This window comes from Notolepis coatsorum, assembly GCF_963971535.1.
Source record: "Notolepis coatsorum genome assembly, chromosome: 2".
NCBI lineage: Eukaryota > Metazoa > Chordata > Actinopteri > Aulopiformes > Paralepididae > Notolepis > Notolepis coatsorum.
Window position 1 is genome coordinate 62,303,388 of NC_140166.1, and position 12,550 is coordinate 62,315,937.

General features: G+C 43.7%; 1 protein-coding gene across 1 annotated transcript in view; it reads left to right on the plus strand.

The window, feature by feature from the left end:
* Positions 1-12,550, plus strand: part of serinc4 (serine incorporator 4) — a gene marked incomplete at its 3' end in the record, with an annotated part of 93,571 nt that overhangs the window by 25,541 nt on the left and 55,480 nt on the right. The window contains exon 3 of the mRNA XM_084308184.1: positions 2,463-2,641. Within this exon, the coding sequence (XP_084164310.1) occupies positions 2,463-2,641 (179 nt within the window). The remainder of the gene's footprint in view (positions 1-2,462; positions 2,642-12,550) is intronic.

Consider the following 12,550-nt stretch of genomic DNA (forward strand, 5'->3'; position numbering starts at 1 on the left):
AGTCTATATAATGAGATGGATCACTGTGGTAGTTTAACCAGAGACAGTCTATATAATGAGACAGATCACTGTGGTAGTTTAACCAGAGACAGTCTATATAATGAGATGGATCACTGTGGTAGTTTAACCAGAGACAGTCTATATAATGAGATGGATCACTGTGGTAGTTTAACCAGAGACAGTCTATATAATGAGATGGATCACTGTGGTAGTTTAACCAGAGACAGTCTATATAATGAGACAGCACTGTGTTAGTTTAACCAGAGACAGTCTATATAATGAGATGGATCACTGTGGTAGTTTAACCAGAGACAGTCTATATAATGAGATGGATCACTGTGGTAGTTTAACCAGAGACAGTCTATATAATGAGACAGATCACTGTGGTAGTTTAACTAGAGACAGTCTATATAATGAGATGGATCACTGTGGTAGTTTAACCAGAGACAGTCTATATAATGAGGAGATGGATCACTGTGGTAGTTTAACCAGAGACAGTCTATATAATGAGGAGATGGATCACTGTCTGAGCAGGAGGCGCAAATTGATCTTCCGTGTGACGAGAAAGTCAAGTTCACTGGACAAGATGCGTCTATACTTTCCGCAACGGAGCTCGGTTTCCGGGTTCCTCTGATTGGCCGTGACCCGCGCTAGCACGCCCCCTTATCCACCGCTGCCGCTCTGTTGTGTGTTGTGTTGCAGCGCGCACCAGAGCGGCAGAGGTCCCTGCCTTCCTCAATTTATACGCATGGAAGTATTGACTACGCCATAACGAATTTTAACTCTAATATGTTGTGCCTTTACACATATGTTGGATTATGTAATTGGTTTGTCATGAAAAACAAATAAAAAAATCGCGATTTACCCGCTGGCTACAACAACACACAGTGACTGCATGTAGTCACTGTGTGTTGATGTTGTAGCCACCTCCTCAGAGGCAGGAATACTAAGCTCCCCCTTAAGCTCTGGTGTCCGCTGGAGCAAGCCAGAGACAGCCGGCGATGTGATATTTTATTGGTTTGTCATGACAAACCATATTGTGCCATATGTGTAAAGGCACAACATATTCCAGTTAACGGTATCTTTTTTTAATGATTCGTTACGGCGTAGTCGATACTTCCATGCGTATAAATTGAGGAAGGCAGCGACCTCTGCCGCTCTGCCGCGCGCTGCAACACAACACACAGAGCGAGAGCGGCAGGGCGTGGATAAGGGGGCGTGCTAGCGCGCGGTCACGTGGGGGTCGCGGCCAATCAGAGGAACCCGGAAACCGAGCTCCGTTGTGGAAAGTATAGACGCGGACAGGATCAGTTCAGAACGAGTACCCAGTGTTGTGTGATGCTGCGCCGAGAAAGCTTGTCCCCTTCGCATCAACATACCTCTGTGAGGCCTGATTTTCGGCACGGACATTAATACAAAATAAATACAGATCTCGCCTCAGAGTAGAAGCGGATCTCTGCCTCTTTCTCAGCACAACGCAGCCACGTATCATGGAACTGTGTTCAAATGTACAAGCACACCCTTCCCATCAAGTCAAATTTTCTTTATTCCTGAAAAGCGTGAACGCATTTTCTTTTCTTTTTTTATGTTCTGGCAACATATTTGGGCTAAATATGCCTTGCAAAGTCAGGAACTGTCTCTTTATATCTGATTGCATTACTAGTGTTATGTCCTTGACATACGTGTGTTGATGTGGACATAAATAAAAAATGTGTGTGTGCGTGTGTGTCTGTGTGTGTGTCTGTGTGTGTGTCTGTCTGTGTGTCTGTCTCTGTGTGTCTATGTGTGTGTGTGTCTCTATGTGTGTCTCTGTGTGTCTCTGTGTGTGTGTGTGTCTCTGTGTGTGTGTGTGTGTGTCTCTGTGTTCGTGTGTCTCTGTGTGTGTCTCTGTGTGTGTCTGTGTGTGTGTCTGTCTGTGTGTCTGAGTGTGTGTCTCTGTGTGTGTGTGTCTGTCTGTGTGTCTGTGTCTGTGTGTGTGTGTGTCTCTGTGTCTCTGTGTGTGTGTGTGTGTGTGTGTGTCTCTGTGTGTCTCTGTGTGTGTGTCTGTGTGTGTGTCTGTGTGTGTGTCTGTGTGTGCGTGCGTCTGTCTGTCTGTCTGTCTGTCTGTCTGTGTGTGTGTGTGTGTGTGTGTGTGTGTGTGTGTGTGTGTGTGCGTGTCTGTCTGTGTGTGCGTGTCTCTGTGTGTATCTGTGTGTGTGTGTGTGTGTCTCTCTATGTGTGTGTGTGTGTGTGTCTCTCTATGTGTGTGTGTGTGTGTGTGTGTCTGTGTGTGTGTGTGTGTGTGTGTGTGTGTGTGTGTGTGTGTGTGCGTGTGTGTGTGTGTCTGTGTGTGTGTGTGTGTGTGTGTGTGTGTGTGTGTGTGTGTGTGTGTGTGTGTGTGTGTGTGTGTGCGTGTGTGTGTGTGTGTGTCTCTCTATGTGTGTGTGTGTGTGTGTGTGTGTGTGTGTGTGTGTGTGTCCCAGGTGCCGTTCTTCAGCATGGTGTGTGACCAGGCGCAGGGGGGCGGACACTGTGAGAAGCTGGTGGGTTACTCTGCCGTCTACAGAGTCTGCTTCGGCACTGCGTGTTTCTACCTGATGATGGCGCTGTTCCTCATAGACGTCAAGTCCAGCCGAGATGTCAGGGCTCTCGTCCACAACGGGTCAGTGTTCAAGTTCAAGTTTATTTATTAGTTGTCATACAGAAATACAGAATACTTTTGCATGAAATGCTTCTTTCTGTTTCTGAGAGTGTGCTAGATAAAATAACAAGATAGTGTAAAATAGTATAATATAAGTATAAGATAGAAAGTCAAGTACGTAAACAAAACAAAACAAAGGTTCAATATACATATATACAGTATATGTACAGTATATGTACAGTCTATACTTCTGTACAGTCTATACAGTCAGCTACTATACAGTACAGTGTAGAATGGTGAGATATAGCTTAGCTTGTGGTGCCACCTTGTGGTGGTGAGGTGCACTGAGGTCCATGGGATTGATGCCAAATATATAAATATATAATATAAAGTATAAATATAAAGTGTGTGTCAGTGTCTAAGTGGGTAAAGTGGGTGCTACAGTGTGTTGTTTATTGAGTGTGTGCGTGTGGATGTGTGTGTTGTGGGTGTAATTGATGGTCTGTTATTGTTCATTGTTCATTGAGCATCCTGATGGCCTGGGGATAGAAGCTCCTTCTGAGTCTATCTGTGCCGGCCATGAGACTCCGGTAGCGCTTGCCTGACCGCAGCAGTTCAAAGAGGCAGTTGTTTGGGTGGCTGGGGTCTGTGTGTCTAGAATGTTCCTGTTAGGGTGGTGTCTATAGAACCTGTTGGCCGTGTGTCAGGGTTAGGGTTCTGTTAGGCGTCTATAGAACCCAAGAGCAGAACACGAGGCACAGGAGAATGAGGCGGTTTAGGGTGTTTAATGACAAACCCAGAAGATGACAAGGCAGGCAGTGAGGGAGTACAGGTGAGTGAGGTGTGTCCATGAGGTCCCGGGGATAGTCCAGGCTGGTGAAGTCCACGGGTGGGGGGGTGCAGGCCGGAGGTGTGTGATCCTACACACAGAAGAACAGGGGTTAGAACGAGGCAGGTACAAAGGTCACGACATCCACTATACATATATACATATATATAGTATGGAAGGTTCAGATAGAGTCCTAGTACCAAGACAGGTGAAACAACACTCGGACCAGGAGTGACAGGGGTGCAGGCCTCTTATCCACGCTATGTGATGATGAGATGAGTCTCAGGTGTGTAGACAGAGTGATGGTGAGGCGGAAACAGGAAGAGACCCATATAAGGTCGTGGAGACCTGCTGACAGACAGGGGAGAGAAAGGCCCTGGCTGTGGCTGTAACAGTTCAGTGGTGGTCATTGTCTTAGGCTGGTAAAGCTATGCCTCCTAAAATGTGAATCGGAAATACAGAAATAACGGCTACAGGCTTTCCGGTTTCCGGGCACCCCCTGATCTGTTTATAGTCCCCAGCGAAACAAACAACAAGCAGGTCTGTCAGCCTGTTGAGGGAGGCGATAACGAGGTTGTTTCTGGGGGGAATACATTTTCATGAGCACCGTGTCGTGATTTCAGGGGCGGGACTTCCTACCTGATTCCCACTTTCGGCCGTAGTGCTTTACCAGGCTTTATCTCTCGAGATAAAGCTGGGAACGAGGTTATCATTGTCTCTAGAATGTTTAGTAACAGTGGTGGTCAGTGTCTCTAGAATGTTTAGTAACAGTGGTCAGTGTCTCTAGAATGTTTAGTAACAGTGGTGGTCAGTGTTTCTAGAATGTTTAGTAACAGTGGTCAGTGTTTCTCCAGAATGTTTAGTAACAGTGGTGGTCAGTGTCTCTAGAATGTTTAGTAACAGTGGTCAGTGTTTCTAGAATGTTTAGTAACAGTGGTGGTCAGTGTCTCTAGAGTGTTTAGTAACAGTGGTGGTCAGTGTCTCTAGAGTGTTTAGTAACAGTGGTGGTCAGTGTTTCTAGAATGTTTAGTAACAGTGGTGGTCAGTGTCTCTAGAATGTTTAGTAACAGTGGTTACTAGTGTTTCTAGAATGTTTAGTAACAGTGGTGGTCAGTGTCTCTAGAATGTTTAGTAACAGTGGTGGTCAGTGTCTCTAGAATGTTTAGTAACAGTGGTCAGTGTTTCTAGAATGTTTAGTAACAGTGGTGGTCAGTGTTTCTAGAATGTTTAGTAACAGTGGTCAGTGTCTCTAGAGTGTTTAGTAACAGTGGTGGTCAGTGTTTCTAGAATGTTTAGTAACAGTGGTGGTCAGTGTTTCTAGAATGTTTAGTAACAGTGGTGGTCAGTGTTTCTAGAATGTTTAGTAACAGTGGTGGTCAGTGTTTCTAGAATGTTTAGTAACAGTGGTCAGTGTTTCTAGAATGTTTAGTAACAGTGATGGTCAGTGTCTCTAGAATGTTTAGTAACAGTGGTCAGTGTCTCTAGAATGTTTAGTAACAGTGGTCAGTGTCTCTAGAATGTTTAGTAACAGTGGTGGTCAGTGTTTCTAGAATGTTTAGTAACAGTGGTCAGTGTCTCTAGAATGTTTAGTAACAGTGGTCAGTGTCTCTAGAATGTTTAGTAACAGTGGTCAGTGTTTCTAGAATGTTTAGTAACAGTGGTGGTCAGTGTCTCTAGAATGTTTAGTAACAGTGGTGGTCAGTGTTTCTCTAGAATGTTTAGTAACAGTGGTCAGTGTCTCTAGAATGTTTAGTAACAGTGGTGGTCAGTGTTTCTAGAATGTTTAGTAACAGTGGTGGTCAGTGTTTCTCTAGAATGTTTAGTAGCAGTGGTCAGTGTTTCTAGAATGTTTAGTAACAGTGGTGGTCAGTGTTTCTAGAATGTTTAGTAACAGTGGTGGTCAGTGTTTCTCTAGAATGTTTAGTAACAGTGGTGATCAGTGTTTCTCTAGAATGTTTAGTAACAGTGGTCAGTGTCTCTAGAATGTTTAGTAACAGTGGTGGTCAGTGTCTCTAGAATGTTTAGTAACAGTGGTGGTCAGTGTTTCTAGAATGTTTAGTAACAGTGGTGGTCAGTGTCTCTAGAGTGTTTAGTAACAGTGGTCAGTGTTTCTAGAATGTTTAGTAACAGTGGTGGTCAGTGTTTCTAGAATGTACAAAATTGTACAAAATGTAAACCGTACATAGGGATGTCCGATATTATCGGCCTACCGATATTATCGGCCGATATTGGCATTAAAATGTAATATCGGAATATATATATATATATATATATATATTTATTTATTTTACATTTATTTAACCTTTATTTACCCAGGCAAGCAAGTAAGAACAAATTATTATTTTATTTATTGTCAACAGTATGCATAATGTTGTGTTAATTCCACGACAAGTTTTTTTGGGGAGGAAACCCTGCATATATCGGTATCGGTTGATATCGGTATCGGAAATGAAGAGTTGGACAATATCGGTATATCGGATATAAGTAAAAAAGCCAATATCAAACATCCCTAACATAATACAAACAATATTCACAGAAAATTAAACACCAGAGTAAAAATAAAAAACTTTTAAAATAATTAAAAAATATCAGCTAAAACAGTTACAGGTAGTCACACAATGGTCTGAAATCATACGTTTAAACATACCAAGGGAAGGGAGAACCTCCAATTTCAGAGAGAGTTGAAGGACATTCCATGAGTTAGAGGCATCAAAGGAAAAAGCTGACTTCCCTAGATCAGAAGAAACTTGAGGGACCCTAAGAACCATCCATCCAGTCATTCGATCGAGTTGAATAGGTTCCAATATTCCAATCTAACAGTGAAGAGATATAAACAGGTTGTTTACCAAAGGGCTTTAAAAAATAAATAAATACCAGTGTTTGTTGCGCCTTTCTGTAAGAGAAGGCCAACCCACCCTATCATACAGGACACAATGGTGAGTATCATATCTGTCACCAGTAATAGATAGCCTCAATCACCCTTTTCCAGACAGTGGAATTAGGAATGTATTTTTAAGCTCCAGTGGTCAGCTTTTTACCTGCTTTTTACCTGCTATATGATGCACTAATTTCTTGCTGATCAAAATGAGAGCGCAGCCATGCATCACATGTGACAGTAGACCACCTGCATTAGACACATACATGTAGACATTTCACCTACAGGGCTCAAAACACAGGCTCCAATGGAACTTCTGGTTACAGTGTGGTCTTTCCACCAGGACACACTGTGAGCTTTGACCACGGCCCTCACAAGACCCTCCCTAACTCTAACCCTAAACCTATAACTCTAACCACCCTAACCATCTAACCGTAACCCTAACCCTAACCCTAACTCTAACCACCATAACCATTCAACCGTCTAACCCTAACCCTAATCCAAATTTCCACCCGTCACTAATCCCCAGAACGTGTCCCAACAGTTTAGAGGAGAAAGGCAGGACAGCATTCAGCCGAGGAGAGAGACACTTTCCCTCTGACAGAAACACTGTGGGATTGAATGGGGTCATATTATAGAAAATGCCTCATTTTAGTCTTTGTATGTCTTAAACTTTGTATGGATGTGGCAGTAATGTAACAATGTAACAAGCTGTTCCTAAATAAGCCTAAACACGCTTTTCAGAATGATTGCCATTTGTGACACCACAAATAAGAAATGAGCTGTATCTTTATGTTTATGATTTGGGTTTGGGTCCATGTTGTATCTTCATGGTTTAGGTTCATGTTGTATATGGGTTGGGTTAATGTTTTTTTTTTTTATCCACTTTTTCTCCCCATTTTCTATTTTTCTCCCATCCCAATTTTGTGTATCCAATTCTTCCCTCCCCTGTCTTGAACATTGCTAGACTATGCCTCCCACTGGTCGGCTGTAGTGAGGACAGAAGCCTTGAATCACGTGTCCCCTCCGGCACACGAGGAGGCAGCCTGTCGCATCTTTTCGCCGCAGCAGCTCAAACTCTCAGTGGCGAGGAGTAACACGTGGGAGGCTCACGCTGCCCCCGATACTTCCTGTTTCCGCCGCACCGGCGTCACCAAACCGACCTGTAGGAGTCGCTGTCCCCAACGTCAAATCCCCACCCACCGGCTTTCCCACCCTCTAACACTGCCAATTGTGTTAGTATGAACGACCGGCCAGCCGGTAGCAACGCAGAGAGCTGGGCTCGAACCCAGCGTCTCCTGTGTTAGAGGCGAGCGCCTTGCCCACTGCGTCAATCAGCCGCCCGGGTTGGGTTAATGTTGTATCATTCTGGTTTGGGTTAATGTATCTTTATGGTTTGGGTTAATGTATCTTTATGGTTTGGGTTAATGTTGTATCTTTATGGTTTGGGTTAAGGTATCTTTATGGTTTGGGTTAATGTATCTTTATGGTTTGGGTTAATGTATCTTTATGGTTTAGGTTAATGTATCTTTATGGTTTTGGGTTAATGTATCTTTATGGTTTTGGGTTAATGTATCTTTATGGTTTGGGTTAATGTATCTTTATGGTTTGGGTTAATGTTGTATCTTTATGGTTTGGGTTAATGTATCTTTATGGTTTGGGTTAATGTATCTTTATGGTTTGGGTTAATTTTGTATCTTTATAGTTTGGGTTAATGTATCTTTATGGTTTGGGTTAATGTATCTTTATGGTTTGGGTTAATGTTGTATCTTTATGGTTTGGGTTAATGTATCTTTATGGTTTGGGTTAATGTTGTATCTTTATGGTTTGGGTTAATGTTGTATCTTTATTGTTTGGGTTAATGTATCTTTATGGTTTTGGGTTAATGTATCTTTATGGTTTGGGTTAATGTTGTATCTTTATGGTTTGGGTTAATGTATCTTTATGGTTTTGGGTTCATGTATCTTTATGGTTTGGGTTAATGTTGTATCTTTATGGTTTGGGTTAATGTTGTATCTTTATGGTTTGGGTTAATGTATCTTTATGGTTTTGGGTTCATGTATCTTTATGGTTTGGGTTAATGTTGTATCTTTATGGTTTGGGTTAATGTTGTATCTTTATGGTTTGGGTTAATGTTGTATCTTTATGGTTTGGGTTAATGTATCTTTATGGTTTTGGGTTAATGTTGTATCTTTATGGTTTTGGGTTAATGTTGTATCTTTATGGTTTGGGTTAATGTATCTTTATGGTTTGGGTTAATGTTGTATCTTTATGGTTTTGGGTTAATGTTGTATCTATGGTTTGGGTTAATGTTGTATCTTTATGGTTTGGGTTAATGTATCTTTATGGTTTTGGGTTAATGTATCTTTATGGTTTGGGTTAATGTATCTTTATGGTTTTGGGTTAATGTATCTTTATGGTTTGGGTTAATGTATCTTTATGGTTTGGGTTAATGTATCTTTATGGTTTGGGTTAATGTTGTATCTTTATGGTTTGGGTTAATGTATCTTTATGGTTTGGGTTAATGTTGTATCTTTATGGTTTGGGTTAATGTATCTTTATGGTTTGGGTTAATGTTGTATCTTTATGGTTTGGGTTAATGTTGTTAATGTTGCACAGCACCCTCTCCCACCTTGACCGTCAGAAGGGGGGCTATGTGAGACTGTTGTTCATTGACTACAGCTCAGCGTTCAACACCATAGTCCCCACCAGACTGGTGGACAAGCTGATCGAGCTGGGTCTGAGCTCCGCCCTGAGCGCCTGGGTACTGGACCTTCTGAGTGAAAGACCCCAGGCGGTCAGGGTGGGGGGTCAGACCTCCAACACCATCACCCTGAGCATCGGGTCCCCCCAGGGCTGTGTTCTAAGCCCCCTGCTGTTCTCACTCTACACACACGATTGTGTGGCCAAGTTCAGCTCCAACTCCATAGTGAAGTTTGCAGACGACACGGTGGTGGTGGGGCTGATCTCGGACAACGACGAGAAGGCCTACCGGGAGGAGGTTGAGGTACTGGAACGCTGGTGCCAGGACAACAGCCTGCTCCTGAACATTGGTAAAACCAAGGAGCTGATTGTGGATTATAGGAGAGGACAGCAGGAGACACACACACCACTGATGATTAACGGGGCTACCGTGGACAGGGTGAGCAGCTTTAAGTACCTGGGGGTCCACATCTCAGAGGATCTGACATGGTCAACACACATAGACACAGTAGTAAAGAAGGCGAAACAGCGCCTCTACCACCTGAGACAGTTAAGGAAGTTCAGAGTATCGGGGAAGATACTCCAGTCCTTCTACTCAGGAGCTGTAGAGAGCATCTTGACCGGAAACATCATTGCCTGGTATGGAAACAGCACGGCACAGGACAAGAAGGCCCTACAGAGAGTGGTGCGCTCAGCCGAGCGTACCACGGGTATTGCACTACCCCCCCTGCAGGTTCTATACAACAAGAGGTGCAAATCCAGAGCCTGCAGGATAATGAAAGACCCTCACCACCCCAATAACAGCCTGTTCCAGCTGCTGAGGTCAGGCAGACGCCTGCGAACCCCAGCTACTAGGACAGAGCGGCTTAGGCTCAGCTTCTTCCCCCAGGCCATCAGAGCCCTGAACAATGAACATTGAGTGCTCAGAACATTGAACTATCCACACACAAGCACACATGAACACACACACGACACGCACGCTGTGCACGCTCACACACGAGCAGCCACTTAACACTTTAACATGAGCGGGCACACACTCATGTCGCACACACGCACACTTATGGCCAAAGGAAAGGACACTTTAAATTAGAATAACAGGAACAGTGTATTGCACTACCAAAGCTAACTAGCATGTCCCATATGCTCTGTAAATAACTATGTACAGATACCGAGATGTCACTCCATGTTACCTGCTACCTGTTACTGCACAATGTTGTTTCCTTCTTTTGATTCTATTATATGTACCACTGTATTGCACATCGTTGCGGGCAAGACCACTCGCATTTCATTGTATACCTGTATGCCGTGACAATTAAAACTCTTGACTTGACTTGTATCTTCATGGTTTGGGTTAATGTATCTTTATGGTTTGGGTTAATGTTGTATCTTTATGGTTTGGGTTAATGTATCTTTATGGTTTGGGTTAATGTATCTTTATGGTTTGGGTTAATGTTGTATCTTTATGGTTTGGGTTAATGTTGTATCTTTATGGTTTGGGTTAATGTATCTTTATGGTTTGGGTTAATGTTGTATCTTTATGGTTTTGGGTTAATGTATCTTTATGGTTTTGGTTTAATGTATCTTTATGGTTTGGGTTAATGTATCTTTATGGTTTGGGTTAATGTTGTATCTTTATGGTTTGGGTTAATGTTGTATCTTTATGGTTTGGGTTAATGTATCTTTATGGTTTGGGTTCATTTTGTATCTTTATGGTTTGGGTTAATGTATCTTTATTGTAACTGAGGGGTACAATTCCCTGACTGTATTGAATAAGTATGGTATCATTAAACCACTACTGCGTTATGTACATTACTACTGGCCATACAGTACACAGGTATATGTGATGAACACCCCCACAATAACACGGCTTAACAAGAAAGTACTGTTTATAATAATATTTATTAGAAGAGCACCAAGATTATCTTACATTATTTATTAAGATTGAGAGTTGCGCTTGTAAGGCGAAGAATGTGCATGAATAGGTCAAGAGCGTAAGTCCATGAGCATACTACGAAGGGGATAATTGATACCACCTGTAGCACAAGAATTATATATGGTACACTAGTAGGTCAGCTGGAGATACTAAGGGGTTCCCTCCGGTTGTAAGCCAGCAGGGGAGAGGAATGTTCGAATGCAAAAAGTCTGGATCAACGAGGAATCAATAAGCTCCAGCTACGGGAGGCGGTACATTACTCCCTTGATCGGCAGACGAAAGCAGCAGCTATAATCCAAGTATGCGCGACAGCATAGGTGAAAGCCAGCCAGCCTCTCCTAGAGACGGGCTCGAGTGATGCTCCTCACGGGTAAATCCCACACAGCAGCGGGGTAGACGGTTCTCTGCTCCAGCAACCACGGTACCAAAATCAATATAATCCAGCCGGAAAAGGCTCTGCATTCACCGGTGTAGATTCTCCTGTGCACGGTACTTCACATTAACTAGGTCGAACTTGACGTTATTTCACTAAGCTCTGACACTTTTACTATCCTATTCGCACGCGGTTCTAAGTGCTCTATTTAGATGCAAGGTTGCTCACTTCACTTGGTCGTTGACTCGTGGTGAAGGCTTTAACGTTTTGAGGGTAACTAAGACTAAGTGCTGCTGTATCCACCTGCAACGTATTTATACGTAAGGTGAACAATCTAGTGCCAACCTCATTTCTGTCTCGTATTCCTGCGCAAAACTGGGCATGTTGAGACAAGCCTTGGCGGTGACTTTGAACTAGACATTGGGGGGTATGGCCGTGGCGCCTAGGGGATCGCTGTCCAATAGGAGAACGAATATTATGGGCTGGCCTGTACTAGGTAAAGGGATATTCTGTGTATATGTACAAAGAATATACAAGGGATATCAGACGATATACAAATATTATACATGGGATCTCAAGCAATAAATATATATATTCGGTTTAATCTGACCCTTTGTAACAGCCGCCTCCTAATTAGTCCGCACCTAATTAGATAAACAGAGACAGATTAACCGTCTTGTCCACTACTCAATGTCCGTTGTGAGGAGTAGGGCAATTCACAAAGTCAGTGGGTCATGGTCGTCATTAAGAGAGTCGGGGAGCCTTGGCAACTCTATCAGCCTCGCCACGGGTCGGGTGTATGTCCGCCCCTGGACGAGCACTTCTGCCGCTCTGACCTTTCCGTCGGCACCAGTGATCACTTTGCTTACGCGGCCGGCCGGCCACGCAGCTCGGGGTAGTGACTGGTCTATGATCAGAACGGTTGTGTCCACCTTTAAGTTGTCCCTGTCCTTGACCCGCTTCTGACGGGCTGGAGGGGATGGTAGGGGGGTTAGGAGGAAGCGGGCCTGAGGCTGCTTTGATCTGTGCTTGGCTGTGCCTCCACCTCCTCCGTCTGTTTCCCTTGTTTGGTCTGTACCCCGTCTGAGGAGGGGCCGGTTCCGGCCGCCCCATCAAGGAGTCGCTTGGGGTGCTGGGTTCGAGGTCAGCTACGTCTGGAGCGCAGCTGAGGGGGGTGGAGTTCCGAACTCCCTCTTGTGCCCACGGTTCTCTCACAG